The sequence below is a fragment of the Pholcus phalangioides genome, unplaced genomic scaffold (assembly GCF_987345545.1).
Source record: "Pholcus phalangioides strain wild (caught in Gottingen) unplaced genomic scaffold, Ppha-v1.0 ptg000007l_1, whole genome shotgun sequence".
Classification (NCBI taxonomy): Eukaryota; Metazoa; Arthropoda; class Arachnida; order Araneae; family Pholcidae; genus Pholcus; species Pholcus phalangioides.
In genome coordinates, this window is record NW_028301600.1 from 57,375,765 (window position 1) to 57,397,969 (window position 22,205).

The following is a 22,205-nucleotide window of genomic DNA, read 5'->3' on the forward strand; positions in this document are numbered from 1 at the left end:
TCATCCACCCGAACGCATATACGTCGATGCGACTTGTTATCACTACAGTTTTAGTCATTTTTCACGGATTCCCATTCTATGGAATCCTCACTTGACGTTGTAGAACTATCGGATTCTCTATTACTTATTAATTGTTGTTGCTCCAACATGTGTTCCATCAGGCCACCTGCAATCCAAAATTCCTCTTCTTTTTCAATAACGTGCTTTATGCATTATTGCCAAAAAGGAACGGAGAACGTTTTAGCGTGTCTATCTCTGGTGAAAAGCAAGATACAACTGTCACAGAAGAAAAAAATACACTGCAAGCCTAAACCATTGTGGGTCTCTCTCTCTCTCTTGCTCATTTATATTTATCTGGAGAGACACTGAAGGGTCATCTGGAGGAACAGCCTCTGTTGTGGGGGAGGAAGTTGGTGTGGGTGAAAAAGAGACATTACTTATGTCAACACTCTCCGCTATCGGCTATTGGAATTCAGAAACCACCCCTATCCTACGAACACGGCAAGAAATAGATATTTTAAAAAAAGGGGGAGGGGGTCTGGAACCGTAACCTACCCCCATAAAGAGAGCCTTCACAACGGTATCGGCGCTGTCGTGAAAGAGGGACACTTCCTGTAATCTATGAGTGAATATCTGAATTCGTTGGAGGTTATTTTCGCGAGAAAAAAAAAACCTGATTGAATATTCGTCTGGGTGTGTAGGCCTATAACTACATGCAAAACTGAATGAAAAATTGTATCGGAAAAAATTAAACAAAATGACGATATAATATATATATATAATTCTCTCTGAGCAATCAAAAAAAAAAAAAAAAGCACGATAGTAATATTGGCGGGGAAAATTTCTTGGAAATCGCGCCAAAATGTTCTTGAGCTCGCCATGGATTTTTGATAATGGTAACCAATATTTTTCTAATTTAAAAATTTTAAACGAATATACATTGGTTCAAAACGGTATTTTTTCAGTATCTTTTTCAAAATCATAAAAAAATTTGAAATATTCTATATAAATGATCATCAGAAACCTCCGATGTATGGGAACTATATTTTGCGGCGAAGGAATACACTCTCTACCTTTCTCTCCACTGCAAAGTTAACCTGAAACAAACTATAGATGTCATTTCTGCATGGGCTCTACTGGAGAAACTGCAAGACACCCAGGCTCTGTCGCAAGAAGCAACGTAAGCACTTCGCCCCCACCCCCACCCCAGGGCATCTCCGGCAAAACCAAAATTTGTTGATATGTCAAAGATTATACACAGTGCAAGGAAATCAAAAATTATGTAAATCAAAGAATCAAATTAATCAAGTCAAAGTGCAACGGGCACGGATAATAAATAATAATAGAAGGCATGGGCTCTACTAATTTAGGGCTTGAAATTAAAACAAAATATCTTTGTTCAAAAAAATTGGATATTCTTTCCCAAGTTGAGGTCTTCTGTCTACTTTTCCCTGCCTAGGGCCCCTCCACCAAGTCAAAAGTGTTCGACATTACTTTGTAGTTGTCTCATGAACTACTGATGAAGAATTAAAATACTATAATTAAATTTGATGTCTATGTAAAATTAATGTGCAATAGAGACCTCTATTATGAAGAAAAGCTACTTATAGCTTTAAACTAACAGAGCAACTGTTAGTCTAAATTAAAAATTACTAGTATAACTCAAAGTGTACAGTACATTTTACCACAATAATTTAAGTAATGAGATAAAAAAAAAGGTAAAAAATCACTATTTATATTCTTTTGCAATCTATAAATTTTATTAATATTGTATTTTGATTCATACTTTAATAAATTTCATATTACTTTAAATTTATACAATTTTCACATTGCACATTGAAACTGACGTCACTCCGCTTAAGTCGTCATAATGTTTCGATAACTTGAGGTGACGACTTATCGAGGTTTTACTGTGTATGATATAATAAACTTTTTAAGCACTAATCTGTTGTAAAAAGAGTATAGCAGATGGTTTATATCAATGCACACATATATAAGCAGTTGAAGAAATTTTGTAAGGTCAAGAATCGTCTTGAATCAGAGAATGTTAAATCATTCCAGTTTTCCCTTCAGCGTTTATGCTATGCTTTATTCAAATTGTATATTTCATAAGAGAAAAACATATTTTTTTTGTCCAAATAATTCTATAGAGTAGAAAACTATTTTACAATCATAATAAAAATTTATTCTTTGTATAACAGCCACTTTTTAAACATTACATGCAATTAATGTGTGTATTTCTAATGGAGATTTTTATATTGAAAAGCAATAGTTTAGGTTTTTGACAGGGTTTGACGTGAGTTTATACCAGTGGCTCCCAACGTGGGCGCTGAGGGGGGCGTTTTTGTTCAAGTTATACTGAGGGGGCATTCAAAAGTATGAGGGGGGCATTTCGTGTTCAAGTCATATTAGCCCGGTTTGCATGTTCAATATTGCGGTATCACTGAGAGTTCCGGCACTGGCTTGATGACTGTTTTCCCTCGTAGGGAAAGAAGAGTAAAGAAAGGGGAGGAAAAATACTGTATTTACATATCCTCTTGGGGATTTTTGCGGTGCATGCCTATTTCTCATAATCCTTTGCGATTTTTCGCTATTGCAGAATAAGGAAACAGATGTAACGATGATCGTCACTTCCCGGATTCTTTAACATTTTTTTCCCTCAGTAACCATTGAGTGGATGACAACAATGAAACAGACAAGATTTTGATTAAACTATAAACATTTATTCAATTATATATTAAACTATTAATGTAACGATTCATCAACAATTATCACAGTTAGGCCTTTCTCTCAATATTACAAAGAAACAATAAAAGGGATCAGTCTCACCGCCATGTCCAGGTTTTCACGTGTTAGTTCACATCGTCCGATAAACACTCCCAGGTGTCTACCTCACAGCCAAAGACTCCCCGGCACCAGCTTCAGGCGGGTTTGGTGTCTTCAAACACGTTGAGATCAGAGATCAACCACTGCGCATGGAACAGGAGGCGAAAGTCAGCGGGTAGCCGGTCTGGCCACTAACCAATCCACAGGATCACGACGACGTTGAATCCTCGCATGAAGTCAAGCGATGAGACGGGTGAAGTGCCAAGGCACACTTCTATAATTTTAACTCATTGTATTTGGGAGACTATCTAGCTCACACCTCAACAGGGCGTGACGCCTTACTGATTAAGACAAGTCGTTAGTCGGAAGTAGTAGAATTGTTCGTAAGTCATAGTGAAGCACATCTCGAGCTGGTTTTTATATAGCAGCATTCCCATAATGCTCTACGATAGAACCAATCACAAGATTGAAGGTGCGGCATTAGCTTGTATCTAATTTACATAATTTCATGAGAGAAAAGAAAATATTGTAAACATTATAATATTGAATCTGGCAACCAAACATAACAAGATGACGGCCGATCGGCGGACACGCGATCCTGCCGGTCGATCCCGGCGACAAAATATATAAACAATGACTAGAATAAAGGACGATTTCCACGGGGCCTAATCGGTAACGTTACACAGAGTTGCCGGCTTTCCCGGTTCAACAAAAATTTTTTGGCTTTGGTGGTGGCGGTTTCCTCTTATTTTTTCATTTCCCATGTAAAGGCTATTGAGTTGGCGTTGAAGGTGCAGCCTTTTGATAATGTGCAGAAAGTTCAAGGTCATATAGACCTTGAATTTTCATGGCAATATTTTTTTGCCAAGTGTTTATTACTTGTTTTGATTTTAATAACCCTGGTAAAATCATAAAGGTATTTCATTGTAATAAACACAATATGTTCCGGCGATATTAATCTCCATCATGAGGTAAATAAAGGCGAAGGTGAATTAAAAATTAAATATTAACAAATCAAAAGTGTACCGGTCACAAAATCAAATAACTAGTAATTTAATTGTCATGTTTGCATACCTGATGTGATGGGGATCATCCCTTAACAACCCATAAGTGTCTAACCGGCACATTTCCAAATTAATTTACTCGTAAAATTAAGAGTTGCTTACGTTTTCAAAAAAAACCATATTACAGAATGAATCAAAATATAACATTTGATAACTATTTTACAAGCATAGAGGTTGCTATTGCTGAATGGACTGGTAATAGTTGGTACCACTAAAAAAAAAAAAACAAGTGATGCATTCCACAAAATTTTTCACCCGAATAGAGCACGTAATTTCGAAACATATTTTTGGATTTACTAAAATTATGACATTTGTTTCTTATGTGCCACCCCGGATTGTTAATCTCTAAAATATATAGTATTTATTACAAAATTTCCGCGCATATGTATCTTTCTTAATACTCATATTATTGTGTAATTTCTACAGACAGATCCATGATGGAGTCAAAGAAAAAATGCAGACAATATAATCTCGAATATTTAAAATATGGTTTTATTCAATCACCCACAAGCAAGACATTACCAATGTGCCTGATTTGCCACAAGGTGTTTTCAAAGGAAGCTATGAAACCTTTGCGATTAGCAGAACATTTGAGCAAAATACATCCTGACAGAAAAGATAAAGATTTATCTTACTTTCAAATGCTAAGAGATCAACATTCAAGATGTCCAACTTCGACTAATATGTTTTCGACAACATCGAAACAAGAAAATTATGGATTACAAGCATCATACATTTCCTTACTCATTGCTAAAGCAGGTAAACCGCACACCATTGGCGAAGAATTGATACTGCCAGCTGTGAACGCAGTCCTGCATACTGTGCTGCATAAGCTAGCAGCTGATATTATTAAAAAAATTCCATTGAGTAATAATACAGTGCAGAGACGAATTGACGGAATATCCGAGGATGTGGAGAAATCTCTGATTTTTTGACGACTACCAAATTTTCTTTACAACTCGATGAATCGACTTTACCAACAAATGGGTATTTACTTCTGGCATATGTGCGCACGTTCGCTTCATAAAAGATGAAAACATTTGTCAAGAACTATCATTCACCAGAACATTAGAACGGACACTAAAGGAAAAATCTATATTTGACGTTTAAGAACACTATTTTGAAGAAAAAGGAATTTCTCTGACTAATATTTTGTCCGTTGCAACCGATGGTGCTCCTGCAATGGTTGGACACTACCGAAGAAGATTCATTTCATTCCTGAAAAAAGTCGTACCAAATTTAGTGGCAGTGCATTTTATGATTCACCGACAACATTTGATCGCAAAAAATCTTAGTGTTCGCTTTCATCACTCGCTACAATATGTAATTACAGCAGTTAACAAGATTAGAAGCAATGCTCTCCATGACAGGATATTTAGAAATCTTTGTGATGAAAACGATGAAGACACTTCAATCGTTTATTATTACATACAGAAGTTCGTTGGTTGTCAAAAGGTGCCTGTCTGAAACGATTTTACGAACTCTTTGAATCAGCCACATAGTTTTTTGAAAACAAGGATGATTTATTAAGAGAGAATTTATTGAAATTTAAGAGTGATATTGCGCCTATTTGGCTGATTTATATACCAAATTTAATGAAATGAATGTACAACTCCAAGGTAACGATTTGAATTTTATCAAAGCAAAAGGAATTATTCCAGCGTTTGTGTCAAAACTTGCTTTTTACAAACAAAACTTTGGTAGACGACAATTTTATCAGTTCCCCCCCCCCCCCCAATGCTTTCTTCAATTGAAACAACTGATGACGACATTTTGGTTTATTGCCAGCATTTGGAAGCACTGACAGAAGATTTTACGAATAGATTTCAGGATGTAGTCAATATGACTATTCCAGAATGGGTCCTAGAACCTTCCTCTAATAACAGAATTATCGCTGCAGGAAGAGTTGATAGAATTTTCAACAAATGAAGAGTTGAAATTAAAATTAAGAAAAAAGGGTATCAGGAATTTTGGCTACAAAGTCAAATTCAAACATTATATCCGGCCTTATGAGATGCAGCAAAAAAGTTTTTATTGCATTCCCATCATCATATTCAGCTGAGAGAGGATTTACCATAGTCACCAGTGTATTAACGAAGAAAAGAAACAGATTGTCAATAGTGGAACGCGGAGATTATTGTCATTATTGATGACAAAATGACACCAAACATCGAGAAATTAGTTTCATCACATCAAGCTCAGATATCTCACTAATGATATTATATTCATTTTTTCCAAATAGCATATATATTTTCAATCAAATACTGTGAGAAAAAATACATATCATTATCTTCTCATAAATTAATAAATTAATTTAAAAATTTGTCCTTGTTTTCAATATATACTATGTACAATATAGTTTACCTGGAGAAGGGGGGAGGCGCACTATGGAGTCATGCACTAAAAAAGGGGGCGCTGGTTCCAAAAGGTTGGGAACCTAAACTGTCAAAAACTGCCAACCCTGCCTGTACCCATCATCAAATGAAGAGCACCCTTACGGTAAGTACAAAATACGAATGCATGAAATCAGGATGATTTCAATCCTTGAATGCAATATGTACAAGGTGTTTAATTGGAATGTTGATCAAGTGCTCGCGAGCATGAAATCGGGCATGAGCATCGAGCACTTCAGGGAGCAACATGATGCTCACGAGCAACGGGTTGAAGATGCCTGCCTTAGACCACTAGACTACAGAGGCAAGGAATATCTCAATCTTTCCTTGGAGCTCATGTGCACTGAACAGGATCGTACATGGATGGCCAGACCTACCTGACTTGGGCCAAAGCTCACAATTGCTGACACTGCCACCAGATATCGACTTATCCTAGGATGATGTCACTCTCCGCTATCCATACGAAGGTTTTCTAAGGTGAAAAAAATTTCTGTATGGATAGCGGAGAGTGGCATCATCCTCAGATAAGTCACCATCTGGTGGCAGTGTCAGCAATTGTGAGCTTTGGCCTGAGTTAGGTCCGACTGTCCAAGTATGGTCCTGTTCAGTGCACACGATCTCCAAGGAAAGATTGAGATATTCGTTGCCTTTGTAGTCTAGTGATCTAGGGCATTCACCCGGGAAATGAAAGGATGTGGCTTCGATTCCTGCAAGGACAGAGTTGAATCTTCTCTCTTTCCTAAATATATCTTTGCATTAGCCAACTGTTGAAAAATCTTCGCAAATTAGCATATTATAATTCAATATACAAGCTAGTAAGAATATAATAATTTTGTGTGTTCTGTGTTCACACAGCATTGTATCAAAAAATTATGAATTTTTCGGGAAAAATGGAAAAAGCTATAGGTTTTCCCTAGGTACTAAAAACTGCGGGAAAATATGTTTTTATCAAGAAGGTAAATACCATGCCAACCCTGGGAGGGAATGTAACATTCTTATAATTTCTACTTCCTAAAGAAATGCCAAAACTATATTGAAATAACAGATTAAATAACAAGAAAGGAAGAACTTGACACAGAAATATCAATATTAGATCAATTTGAATTTTCAGAGATAGTTGAAATATAAAGGGCATAACAGGTATAGCAACAAGATCACAAACCTGACTTCTCCATATGAAGTGTCCTTGTTGAAGCAGCTATTACACCAAGCACATTTTTACTGAGAAATAGACTAAATACAAGAGAAGAATTCCACCAAAAACCATTCCTAGAAGCTAACTGAATTTTACGAATTGTAGTACATTATGCCACACAAAGCCATATAGTGTCCTATCCTATTTTGATTGTTCTGTTCAACTTCCAAGCAGTAATTCAAAGACGCACACAAACACATAAGTTAATAAGTTTGGTAACCCTGATTTAAAACAAAAATCCAACCGAAGTTGAGGAAAAGTCAAGAAAATACATGTGACACTATTTCTGGAACAGAATGCTATATATTGAAAGCTGTCAGCTTTTGAACATGTGAGTATTATGTGTAAACATAGGCTTAAATAAAAAGAATGATACTTGCTTCACCAATGTACTCGCAGATGAATTGTCCACATTTCAATGGCTGTAATGCTTTAACACCCCATCCTCTGCCATCTTCAGCACGGAAAATTTCTAGTTCAACCTAAAATTATGAAATTTTGATTCAAAATTACTGGTTTTTTCCTGAATTGAATAAATTTATTTTCCATTTGAATAAATTTGTCATAATTAGAGCCCGGGTTATATGCATTTGCATATTTTGGCCTTTTTTAGCATTAATGCATATAAATGCATAAAATCGAAGAATTTTCATAATAAGTGCATATTTTTGAAAGTTTATTTAAGCGTAATCACTTTTTTTATAATCTTTCAAAATAAATATTGCTAATAATACAGTAAAACCTCTTTTGTGGTCACCGGCGGGACAAAACAATTCGTTCGTAAAAGAGGGGGTGACCTTTCATCAGGGATTTGAAATGCATATTTCTATTATAAAATGGGAAAATATTATTTGGGCCTTAAAAGAAGGGCGACCGCCCTTCTTCTGAGGGGGTGTCCGTTAAAAAGGGGTTTCATTGCATTTTTATAACAGGTTTTTTCTACCGCAGGTGGAATTTAGTGAATTAATAGAGATGTTCGTATTTTCCAAATATCAAGTGTTCTATTATTAAGTCTATTTCCAGAGCTATGTCAAAAGCGTTCAATTTTTTTAGAAATGGTGTCAAAATTATTTTGTTATTGGTATTTCGTTACTGAGCAACTACAACAAACTGGAAATTAAAAATGCCTAAATAAAAAATGTGTAGAAATATGCAGGGGGTGTATATGCGGGAATATTTTTTTGTAAATGAAAATATGCATTAAAAAATAGAAAATGTTCATTTCAAAAGCATATCTGCTTTTTTTGCATGGTGATTTTTGTAAATGCATATTTTCTCATTTTTGATTACATGTAACTTTTCATGACTTTTTAGTGTATATTTTGGGTTTTAATGCATATTTTGGCATTTTTGAGTGCATATTTTAGCATTTTTAAGTGCATATTTGCATATTTTTAGAGCATATTTCGCCACTTTTTTAGTGCATATAATCCGGGCTCTAGTCATAATGAAAATCTTTAAGAATAATCATAAAAGCCTATGTATGATAGAAGCCATAAAAATAGAGGGTTAAAATTTTGTTCACATCTTTTGAAAGCATTATTCTGATTAAGCGATTGCCACAGGAACAGTAGTCACAGTTAAATAAAGGATATACAATCAAGCCCAGATACAACAAGGTTGTATGGGACCATGAAAAATATTTGTAATATCTAATAATCCTTATAACCAAAATGTAAAAATCTTTATAACCAAAATGTAAAAATCTTTATAACCAAAATGTAAAAATCTTTATAACCAAAATGTAAAAATCTTTATAACCAAAATGTAAAAATCTTTATAACCAAAATGTAAAAATCTTTATAACCAAAATGTAAAAATCTTTATAACCAAAATGTAAAAATCTTTATAACCAATGTAAAAAAAAACCTCAAGAAATTGAGAGTTACCACCCTTCAAAAAGTATTTAAATTTATAAAGGTATTTTCTTTTGATATTTTAATTTTTCACAGAAACATTAAACAATTATGAAATTTTTGGCGGCTTCAGTGTCATAGGGGCGAACATGAGCCCTCCCCCCCCAAGACACTTTCCCCACACATGCCTCTGCTAAGAATGAAATCTGATTTTCCACAAAATCTTTGCTAATTGAATGGCTTATTTTTTAAGAATATATCTATCTATTGGTGTAGTTTGTATTATTCAAATATTCAAAGCTATGTAAAGCATTCTCACACATTATGATCCTTGAGAACGTGTTTCCGATCGGAGACAAATTTTAAAATAATTGAGTTTTTTTTCATGATTTTCTCCAACAGTTTAATATCCCAACCACAAGCACAGATACAGAGGAGCGTGGAGCGATGAGCGTAATCGCCTCCCCATCGAGAAAAAACTTATACTGCACAATGAAAAAAAAAAATTTCACAATTATACTCAAGGACGGCTCCAGCTTGGGGTCCCAGAGATAATTCTTATCTTTTGTTTCTTCACGCTATAAATTCACTATAGAGGGACCCCCACCAAATATCCCAGCCCAGGGGCCCTGCTGGATGATATGGGGCGCCATTATTTTACCACATATTACACTTTCAACTGTGAGCAAAATAATAATTTTTTCAGTTGATAAGAAAAAAATCTAGGTCTTGAGTACCATGCACACATAAAATTGAAACCACAGAAAAAAGGGAATTCCTGTTGGAAATAGTGTAATTTTATTACTCTGCTAATGAGTATCATTGATGTTATTGCCAAAATGAATTCATTCAGTGCATAATGTGATTAGTAGCTAAAAGTTGTTTTATGTATATTTTATTTTATTTGTGTACTTTACACCCCTCAGCAGCTATTCAGTTTTTTAAAATACAAAGCTGCTGACTAAAACTTATGTTTACCGCACTACTGTTAATGGAATACAATCACAATTATACAGGAATTTCGGTAACCAAGGTCATGCCCCTGATAAATGATTGCAGATAAAGGGTACATAAACAAAGTCACATCTTTGCCAGTTGCTTAAATGTGGTCACCAAGACTTTTTTTACGGCTGCTCGGTGGAAATGACCACCTTCTATAGGTGTTTTCCTAACGACGACAGCAGTCATTGACGTCACGACAACGTGAGAGCTCGTGTAAAATCCCATTTCCTGCCAAAACCCAGAGAAATTTTAATAAATCTGGAGAGCGGGAGGAAAAATGAAAAATCCGGAGTCTCCTGCCTAAATCCAGAGTCGGCAGGTCTGTAATAATATGCATTAAAAACAAAGACAAGTGTGTTAAAGGTTGTCCTTGTTAGAGACCAAAGCAATTCTTATTCTAACTATTCTTGATTAAACAGAATTAATTTTCATTGGGGTTGGGTTTTTGACATCAAAAACTGGTTTAAACTCAAAAACTTAAATGATGCTTTGAAGATGTTTTGAATAAAATAGGTATATAACATATAATGATGAGAAATCGAATTTTCTCTTTACATATTACAATTTTTCACTTTTAAATACCAATTTATTACAATAATTAATACAATATTAAAATTTTCAATTTTTGCGAAGACAGATTATGCATCTCACTTATAGTGAATTTAAGCAGGGGTCAGCACGGATCATGGCCTCAAAAATAGTGAAAATAGTGACCAAATTGTTTAAAAAAGTGAGCAAATAGTGACCAAAATGTTTAAAAAGTGACCCAATAGTGACCAAAATAATTTTAGAAAGAGACCAAATGGACAATGAATTTTGATTATTACCAAATTGAATGAATTGAAATTGAATTTAGTTTTCACTAAACTTTGTATTTCAATGGAGCTCATCGAAATTGCTTTTTTTACATAATAGTGTGAAATAAATCAAACTCGAATGCATTCTGCTAACCAGAAAAGTTTTGAATAACTTATCAAATTTATCAACAACTATGTGTGAGAGAGTAACATTACATCCTTTCTAAGTAACAGTAGCAATGCCTTTCCCCTCCCCATAGGGGCCGTTAAAGTATTACGTCATCATAGATGGGGGGGAGGGGGTTTCCGATTTGCTGACTTTTGATGACAAGGGGGGAGGTTGAATAACGCTTACGTCATCAACCACCCTTTATGAAAATATGAGTTAGGATTCAGGGGGGGCAGAGCTGATGACGAAATTTTGCTGACAGGGGGGGGGAGAGGGGTCAGTGTTTTGCTGACGGGAGGGGGGGGGGTCAAAAATGGCTAAAAATTTGCTTATGTAATACTTGAATGGCCCCCATATTGCTATCCACAACCCATCTTAAAATCAATTTAAGCCGGAAAAACTTCAAAACGAGAAAACATTTTCACATTCAAAGAAGGAAAAAAAAATGAAATAACACAAAATTTGATGAGAGAATTTGTCCCATCTACATTCTAGTGGATTTTTCATTCATGTTATGCTATGAATGACAGTATACAAAATGTACTTTTTTTAACTAGTACAAATTGATTTACATAATTAGGTTTGTATAATATCTTCCAACAAATTTTAAGAAATTTACTATAATGATTGATTTAAAAAAAAACTAAAATTACATTTTAAACAATATTTTAAATTATTAAATTAAAATATTACTTAAACTACTGAATTAAATAAATTATTTAAATTATTAAATTAACTAAATTATTTTAATTGTTAGGGGCCGTTCAAGTATTACCTCATCATCGATGGGGGGGGGGGGGTTGGTTTCGATAATGCTTACGTCATCAACCACCCTTTATGAAAATATGAGTTAGGATTCAGAGGGGCAGAGCTGATGAAGAAATTTTGCTGCCAAGTGGGGGGGGGGTCAAAAATGGCTAAAAATTTGCTTACGTAATACTTGAACGGCCCCTTATACGTTGAGGGAGGGCAATCCATCCTCCCCCCCCAACGTCAATGGCAGAGCCTACTGATGTATACATGATGTATATCAATTGTCATCTGCCGCACCTCTAAGACCTTCAAGTCTATCTGCACCTATGGCTGGACTGGGAAGGGTGGGTGGGTCTACTCTTTTACAGACGGAGGGGGCTCCAAAATAATACCCTCCCTTGGGCGAGGGAGAAAATAAATCAGTTTTGAAATTGGTTTTTGAGAGAAAAATTTGTAAATACATATTTTTCTTTTTTTTTACACACAACATACACCCCTAGCAAAAAAAAACATTTACTACTTTACCCAGAAACAATATAATTTTGCCCCCCCCCCCCCGTAATTTTTAACAGAAAAAGACTCCGCGGTCTTCCCCGGTAAATTTCCCATGAACCTTGTAAGCACCAACGTGGCGACTTTTTTCCGCGCCAACCAATCGCCGTTTTGCGGCGGTCAATTCAAGATGGCTGACAAAGGCCACATAAAATTACAAAAAAATATATAATTTATAACATGAATCAACCAAATATGCGAAAATCGATAGAAATATATCGGGAAATACGGAAAATTAGGATAAAATGAACACAAAATTCGAATCAACGACATACGGGGTTTATAAATGCGGTTGATACAGTTTATGGATGCCGCTGTCAGGGCTACCTATTTTAAGTCGCCACGTTAGCTCTGACTCCTCCCGTAATTTTCAACGAACAAAAACAGTGAATTCACCCCCACCCGGGGCACACGATTTACCATGGCCGTAATACGATATTTTTTCTGGAGGGGAAACGTAATTTTACTGCCCCTTGACTGTGAAATTCGATAATTTTGCAAAGGAATTTATTTCCTTTTCTTAAATATACCATTCCATCAAAAATTCCATTCGAGGAATTGCCCCCCCCCCCCCCCCCCGTGTTTTGGATTTGATCACGGTATGTAGCAACCCGCACCGCAAGTACGAACGAAAATTTACTATCGCCCGGGGCCGGTATCCATTTTTTTAACGGAAAAAGAGTAAACTCGGCACCCTTCCTCGTTCAACACCCGTGGAACCAGACCCCGCCCTCTCCTATTGCGGTCATAACAGCGACTCGAGACAAAAACGTTGTAATAACTTCCGAGGTCTAAAAAGGCTTTTTTTACACAACACCGAGAATGGAGCGCAATATGTCGATATTAAGTCAACAATCAGCATCGTGAAGATGCTCTAAATTAAGTTACGACCAGAGGCGGATAAAGGTCAGTTGTTGACGGCCCCGGGCATAAAAAAAAATTAATATTACGCCCCTTAAATTAGGAAAAAAGTATAAAGTAGGGGCCAAAGGCGCGGTCGCTGTGCCCACCGTTAAATCCACCTCTATGTACGGCTCGCATGCACATTAACTGAGTTTTCATCAGCCTGATGACCAATTTTCATCTTATTTGGTTAAACTAAACGTTGAATCCGAAGGTTTTAACAACTGGCTGTTGCGAAGATATATTTTGGAAAGAGAAAATTCAACTGCCCCTGCGGGGAATCGAACCCACTAGACTACAGAGGCAACGAATCTCTCAATCTTTCCTTGGAGCTCGTGTACACTGAAAAGGACCGTACATGGACGGCCAGACCAGACTCAGGCCAAGCTCACAACTGCTGACGCTGCCACCAGATGGCGACTTATGGAAGGATGACGTCACTTTCCGCTACCACACGAAGGTTTTTAACAACTGGCTGTTGCGAAGATATATTTTGGAAAGAGAAAATTCGACCGGAAAGTGAAAGGAAGTGGGTTCGATTCCCAGCAGGGGCAGTTGAATTTTCTCTTTCCAAAATATATCTTCGCAACAGCCAGTTGTTAAAAACCTTCGTATGGTAGCGGAGAGTGACGTCATCCTTCCATAAACGTTGAATTGCAGGATTCTGTGATCTTTTCATAAATAGTTCTCCTTTCGATCATATCTGGGGCTACAGTTTCTTGCTGAGATTTAAATCCAGTTAGAAAAATAGTACGAATTTTATTTCTAGATAGATCGCGTTTTTCAGTCGGATGATTTTTTTTTTATTGTAAGTAAATTCAAAATACTTGCGAGCTTCTTTAACGTTGGCCAGCTACAAGTGAAATTCAATTCTCCAAAGCGTACTAATAATACGCTTAATACGTATTAATAGTACGCATCTTTAATAGGCGCGCTTTGGTATTCTCCCGCTGCGCGTAAGTTAGTTTCTGCACGGGCTCTCTTTATAAACTCGCTCAATGTAAATGAGCCTTTAAATCGTCATTTCAAATATTAAAAAAAATTAATAAAAGTAACGATAGAACAAACGACAAATGTAACTTGCTCGATGCTCCAAGAAAGGAATTCTGCCCTTAGGACTAAAACTTTTTTTTAAAACAAATAAAATAAAGGATCAATTTTAAAATAAGATGAAAATGAAAGAATGAGTGGGGAAATAAGAAAGAATGGTAGTAGAGGAGGGGAAAAAATTCTTTGTTGTAAATAAGCCTTTTACGCTATTTTTTTCCGACCGGCTTTTCCATAAAATGACGACTCTTTAACTACAAGTATAAGGAGCTTTCTTTCCAAGCGCCTTGAAATCAAGTTATGCTGACGTCACACGGTATGCTCCCGGGAAGATAAAGACGCCTTCATATATATATATAGGGGTTCCTTGTACGATCGTAGTTCAATGAAGGGAGGGAGAAAATTAGCGACCTTGAACCGGTAAAGTTCCTCCTTGAAGAAAAGAAAAACACTGACAGCGGAAAAGAGCGCGAGACAGGTTTTCTTGCTAAAAAAAGTGGAAAAAGTGACCTGGGCCCGAAAATAGGTAATAAAAGTGACCAGCTTCTAAAAAAGTGACTTTTAGGGAAAAAAGTGACCCGTGCCGAGCCCTGTTTAAGTGACCAAAACTTTTCCTTCAGCTTTTATGCTATGCTCTATTAAAATTGTACATTTTACAAGTACACACAGTAATACTTTTTTCACTTTTATCGATAAACTCGATCAGGGTATCGATGGGATTACTAGCAAATTCGCAGATGATGTGAAGCTAATGGGGGTAATCGGGAATCAAAACAATAGGGAGTTGCTCCAGACCAACTTAAACAGGATTGCAGCATGGGCAAATGAGTGGAGCATGACGTTTAGCGTTGATAAATACATGGTCGCTCATTTTGGTCGAACAACCCACGGTTCTCTTATGAGTTGAATGGTGTCACTATTCCGGATGCAACTAGGGTCACCGATTTGGGAATTCTCATTGACGAGCGGCTTAGGTTTTCTGAACATTTTTCAGCGGTGGTCAAAAAATCGAATAGAATGCTTGGTCTCACTTTCAAAAAGGTCTCTTCGTGTTCTCCTAAAGTCATTCTTCCGCTTTTTCTAGGCTTAGTTCGTCCTGGACTGGAGTATGGTGTAAGGTTTTGGAGGCCATACCTACAGAGAGGCATAGACTTGTTGAAGGGGTGCAGAGAAGAGCTACGTGTGTCGTGTCCTTATTGGCACACAGGGCTTGAGTTATGAAGAGAGACTTCATTTTTTGAATATGTTTACATTGGATGGACGCAGGTGTCGAGGAGATATGATCGAAGTGTTCAAAATTTTCAATGGGATGGGTAGGATGGACCATGAGCATTTAGTACACCGCCAATCGACTGCTTTTACAAGGGGACACCAGTATCGATTGGTGAAGGACAATGCAAGGTTATGGTGTCGCAGGGAATTTTTCTCTAATAGGATTGTTAATAAATGGAATAGCTTACCCCCGGAGGTAGTAAATTGTAACACAATTGACACGTTTAAAAAGAAATACGATAAACATGTTGGGGTAAATCGAGAAGCTATCCATTCTTAGAATAAGACAACCATAAGTATTTTTTACGGGCATTGTGTAATATTTTATCATGTGTATATATTGTTTATAATTTGTGTTAATTGCATTTTTAATTGGGTTGCTATATTTTTGAAATATATGACATCCATATTTTTATGGGCATCTTTTTCTCAGCCACTTCGTTGGGCATTTTGCCTGTTGTGGCATTGTATTTGTAAAAAATTAGGAACACCCTGCTACTCGCCACGAATATCGTATAACCTCCTCTGGCTTTGATGACAGCAGATATTCTTCTAGGTATGGACTCCTTTAGTGAAGGTCAAAGCACCACGGACTCCCTGTCGCAGTCAATTTTCCCCTCTGCCTCCCCATGAAATCCATAATGTGTTGTTTTTATAATTTGCATATCTAAAAAAATTGAAGCGGTATACAGTCATACCTCAGCTAACGAATATTTTCATTGATATAGAAGCATGCACTTATAAAACAGGTACATTGTGAGCTGAACTTTAGCACCAATCGTCCTTGGAATGACTGTCACTCAAGTCTGATTAACTCCTGTTCACATTAGAATCTTTTCCCGGTTGTAACCCCACTTCTCTTCCTGAAAGTTTTTGGACAATTTCATGTAAAGTGAAGGATTCCGCTAATAGAAAATGAATTTGAAAAAAGGAGCCTGTATTTTCAGACCATGTTCTTTCAGTGCAAGACTCTGAGCATTAAACTAAACAGTCTGCACATTTTTGGTGCTTATCTTCTCCATCTGCACGTATCACACACAGAAATTAGCTGACCAAATCACGAATGTGGATGGGGAGACCTACGAACTAAAGCCATATTGGGCCGTATTTGACCATGTGGCCATATTGGGGGGTCGCTCTAGGAGGGGTGCCAAATGGAGTTGAAAGGGTAAAAAAAACTTTGTTGAGCAAAAAAAAGTTGTTAGTAGCGCCAAAGAGATTCCGCATGCAGGGGTGCAAGCGTCCCTCATCCATTTAGGTGCAGAAACTTTCATTTTTGGAGCAGAAATTTTGAAAATGGAGCAGAACTAAAAACTAACTGTATCTGCAATATAAGGAGTAATTTTTCTGTGAAATGCCAAAAGTTTCGCCAAAAATGGTTGGAACGAATAAATTCTAAGTAAATTTCCTTCGCAAATTGAAGCCTATTTAAATTTTTTCTGAAGTATCTTATCTGTCACTACTAAAATGTCAATTACTGAAATGACGAATAAAAGTTATTAGACTCTTTTCAAATTAAGCACCATGCATACTGAAAACCTAGGCAGCAAGAATTTCTGCTGCTTGAACACCAAAATCTTATTCATCCTGATATGGCAAAAAAAAAGTGCATGTAGAATATAATAAGGGTTTCCATGAAATTAGCTTCTCACAGAATTTAAAGAAATGATTAAATTTAAAAGTGAAATGCAAAAAATGAGAAAAATGTAAATACCTTATTTACTTAAATGATTTCTCAACATAATAGCATGTTAATAAATTAAAAATGTTTTTTTCTGCTGTTCTTCTCAGCCTGAAGCCTCTTACAATATTTTAAATCACGAGTAGCTTTCAGAAGTTCAACATCTTAATGACAATTTTTTTCGAATTTTTCATAGCATTGAACATAAGATTTTGTGTGTCTTATTCTTTTAAAGCGTTGGATGGACAGATTCTTCGCTGTTCAAACAGACTTTTATTAACATTGAACTCTCTTTCACTGTCTGCATTACCATGTTCTAAAGATAAAAAAGCCTTCACCAAAACTGGCAAAATTTTGAACTTTGTGCTGCTTTCAAGGTTACAAAGTTTCAATATGTCTGCCCAATATCTATCTATTCTCTGAACTGATTTCACTTCTTGTAATTCTTTGCATTGTGGTGCAACCCATTTATCACTCATAATTGATAGTTCTGTTGGCGATGCAATGTTAAGCAACATCCTAGTAATACGTGAAGGAGTAATGTACAATCCCAGCAATGCACGAGAGGGAGTGCGAAAAACAAGAGAGGGTGCAAATATTTCATTCTCTCCAACATGTTTTGGAAAGGTAGGACATTTATATATAATTGGTATCTCACAGAAGTTATGTATATATAAAATGAGCAAGCTCCTAGTATAAACTCCTTCCTTTGATTATTGTTAAGAGCATGCCCCTCCCCCACCAATGCAGGGGCGGACCGTGCGGCCATATTGGGCACTACTCTAGGAGAGGTGCCAAATGGAGTTGAAAAGGTGAAAAAAGCTTTGTCGACCAAAAATAGGTTCTGCATGGGGTAGAGATTTTTTTCCTCGAGCCGGGCCCTGTTCGCCAAATACGGATTTTCGCAATGTGAAATTGTCGCGATCGGCAACCACACGACCGCATAGTGGCTAGACGACAAAACTATGGATATTTTAGCTGGAGTTTTCACAGATCCCGTTTTTTCCCAATGATCTCCTAAAAATTTTGGTAATTTAAACGAGTAAACCAATGTCCCTTTTTGATTCTTCGCAAAGGCGCGGGTGCAATCTTGCGGGAAATAAAGTGAATTTACGACGTAGATACGCTGTCTTTGAACGCAGGTTGGTAGCGGAGAAATTACCGTTATTTTCAGTATATAACCCGCAGGAGAAAAAACTCTCTCCGAAATCGGAAAATTCTGCATATTCATTCAGGGACTTTGATAGCCCGCCGTTTAACCAATAACAGTATAGGACTTTATACTTCAAGGTAGTAGAACTACTTTCCAAGGTCTTGAGATAACGCGATTGAGGTAGATGGTGGGAAGTGAAAAAAAATTGAAGTTTCTTTCTCCGTATCTTTTTCCGTGTCTCGGATAGAATGTGTCCCGTGAACAAAATTCTCATGCTTCTTTTTCCTTAATTCCAGATATTTGACGCACTACAGTGCATTAGCGGTACCTCCGCGAACCACAAACAAGAATTGGCGCAAATGCGCAGGGATTCGGCACCTTCAGCACCATGTAGCAAGAGAACTGTTTCGGCGCAGCTCTTGCACCCCATGCATCTGGAACAAATTAAACAATTTTCTATAGAAACCTTTGGGAAATCATGTTTTGGCTAACAAATGTGATTCCAGAATGAATTATCTTCATTAGTCAAGGTATCACTGTATTACAATTTCATAACACTAAATGCAATAATAGTAAAATGAAAATGGTCCTACAGGGATCTATTTAAAAACACTGCTATATAGTGTACATGATTTTGTATCCTGCAATTATATTACACATTATAAAGTTTATCTTAAAATATATGGAATATTTTTATTCTTCGACTTCCTTTTTCTGTAATAAATTTTTAAAACAGAACTATTCAGAAGTACATAAGAAACATTTATTAAGTACTCGCCCGTACTTTGAGGTCAGAAAATATGAATACAAGCAGGTTTTGGTACAAAAAGATGCTTCCTACCCTACCCATACCATAGAAAGCGAGTACTATATTTATAGAACTCTGGTCTGTCCAGCTTTGTTTTCTGTTATCAGTTCCACCCTTCCGCCACATTAGGTCAGATAGTCTGGAGTCTACTGAATCTGTTTTCAACTATCCATGTCTAAAAGAAAATACAGCAGGAGAGAATACAAGAATAACCAACTTCATCATTCACAAAAAACCAGAATATACTCCCAATTAACAATCCAATCATCGACTGTACCTGGAAATTGGCAAAGCAATTCTATGAGAAAGCCTGACATGCATGTAATTAAAAGCTAACAATTTTAGGTTCATTAAAAGAGTTTGGGAACAATTATTTGTCTCGGTTCTTTTACCAATAACTTTTACTTTTTCAATAGTTGTATTTATTTGTCATTGTTGGTTTTTATTATTTTTAATTCTTTTAATTAAGATTAATCTTGAATATCTTTAATTATAAAACTGTTTTTTGTTCTTTTATCTATATGCTACTTTTTAAAAGCTATCCAATTATAAAAAAAATTTGAAGGGAAGTTAATCTAGTATTTAAATCGTTTGAATGATACAATGTTATGTTTCCCTGCGATATGGAAATTAATTTTGCAAATTTATTAATTTTGATTTCGTTTAATTTTTATTTTATTTTCTCAGATCAACTGCGGAAAACCTGAGAAGTGCTCCGCTCCGTAGAGTACAGGTTGAGAACCGCTGTTTTGACACACAGTCTGTATTGGAAGTTGAGCAACAAATGAATTTTTTTTTCAATTCTGATCGGCCAGTTTCTTATACCAGTATTTCATGCTAATGCCTCCCATCTGGAAAAACTGTTTTTATTTATTATCATTGACAAGAAACCAAAAAGGGTGATGAACCATTTGTCGTACCATTTGAGTGACAATTATCCTTTGTCAAGATGAATTATATCCATATTATGAGAGCAGTGGAAGCAACTCAGTTTGGTGGTTCTTCTTCCATTTATTTGCTTGTCAAAAGTGGCAGAATTTCTATACAATTAGCATTATACCAAACAAAAGCAATACCAAAAACAAGCATTAACTTGCTCGTTAAATCCAGACCCTCGCTAAAAACTGGCTTGTTATAAGCAAGTCTAACTGTATGCAGTCAAACCCCCGCAGCAGTTTATCCAGTCATTCTAATACAGCAAAATGGCTTTATTAAATGTGTATATACTTACTATTTGTTATAAAATTATGTAAATTTAGCACTTTAGATGTTAATGTTTGCTACAAATATGCTTTCTACTTGTTATGTGCAAACAGCTAGACAAAAGAATGAATATAAAAAAATGGTACAGAAGAGTGATTTACATAATGTTTAAAGAGTTGGAACTGAAATCAGGCATTCAGTTGAGCAATTGTTTTCTACCAAATATGATATGTGTTTATTCATTTTTTCCCCTTTTCTACTGATATATATAAATGTGACATAAAATAAATATCTGCTTTTTCTATCCTCTCATCTGGTATTCACTCAGAGGCCTGACTATATTTAGAAATTAAGGACAAATGATATAAGAATTTTTCCATCACAAAAGTATTTAGTTACCTTGAGCCCTTTCTGTACAACTCTGTTAATGCACTTTGGTCCACATTTACAACTACTATTGCACTCTATAATAGGATAACCAAATGGAATCTTCAGCAGACTTTGATCATCATATGCCAATTGTTCACCAGCTAAATTTGAACAGCAAGATTCTTTTCCACAAATTTTACATGAGCATCCAAGAATGGGTTTAATATCCATTGGTGCATTCTGGAACAAGTATTCAGTCACATATTTAAAATCTGGTGGTACTCCCTCACAGTCTACATCATTTGTGACTTCAATAGGGGGACTACCATTAGAAGCTTTCCGGATTTCTTTTTTCCATTTCTTCAATTCTTTCAATGTCTTTTCCCGCTCCTTTGAAAACTGCAAAATCTCAAATAACTGGGTTTCAATTTTTTTCAATCTTGTTGATGAATATTTCAGCATCATAAGGACAGTCTTCCTTAGGATTTTAACAGCAGCATCTGTCTTTGGATAAGGAACTTTAGTTCCTCCTTTGAGAGTACACAACCTCATCATAGTAGGTATATCTCCACCTTTCTCCTGAGTAACTTTTTTCAAGAAACATGAAAAATCTTTTTGGCTCAGACCTGGTTTGGACTTCTGATACCTAAAAAAAGAAAAAATAACTTTTTAATTTTTTGTCCTGGATATTAACCCTCTATATATTATAGGATATAACCCTCTAAATATTGAGGGTGATGAGCTCTGCCTCATTTAATGAGCACACGGCTCCTCTTTTTTAAACTCTGGCAAATTCTTCTGTTAGATAGCTTGGTAAATTATCGATTAGCTATAATAATGTATGAGTCACTACATAAACCAACACACATATTCTCTCTTTCCCTATGTCTGCACACAGATATCCAACAAGATTCTCCTCCAGAAACTGTATCCCGACCCCTACAGCAAGAACTAATTTCAAGAAAAATACGGTTTTCTTCTGGGTTATTCACATTTGGAATTCTCTGCCATTGAGTGTTCAAAATAAATCCTTAGCATTGTTCAAAATAACTGTATTTAACCATCTTCTGAATGAAAATCCCTTGGAATGAACAGTGCACGCATGCTTGTCTGTACATATGTACAAAAGCACTTGTTATCATTGATAAGATTTTCATTTCCT

General features: G+C 36.0%; 1 protein-coding gene across 1 annotated transcript in view; it reads right to left on the reverse strand.

Annotated features, from left to right (window-relative positions):
- LOC149085539 (uncharacterized) overlaps positions 1–22,205 on the reverse strand; it is a 78,091-nt gene that overhangs the window by 29,367 nt on the left and 26,519 nt on the right. The window contains exons 4-5 of the mRNA XM_089233605.1: positions 21,074–21,689; positions 7,859–7,960 (exon numbers count right to left, since the gene is read on the reverse strand). Coding sequence (XP_089089731.1) covers positions 7,859–7,960; positions 21,074–21,689 — 718 coding nt within the window. The remainder of the gene's footprint in view (positions 1–7,858; positions 7,961–21,073; positions 21,690–22,205) is intronic.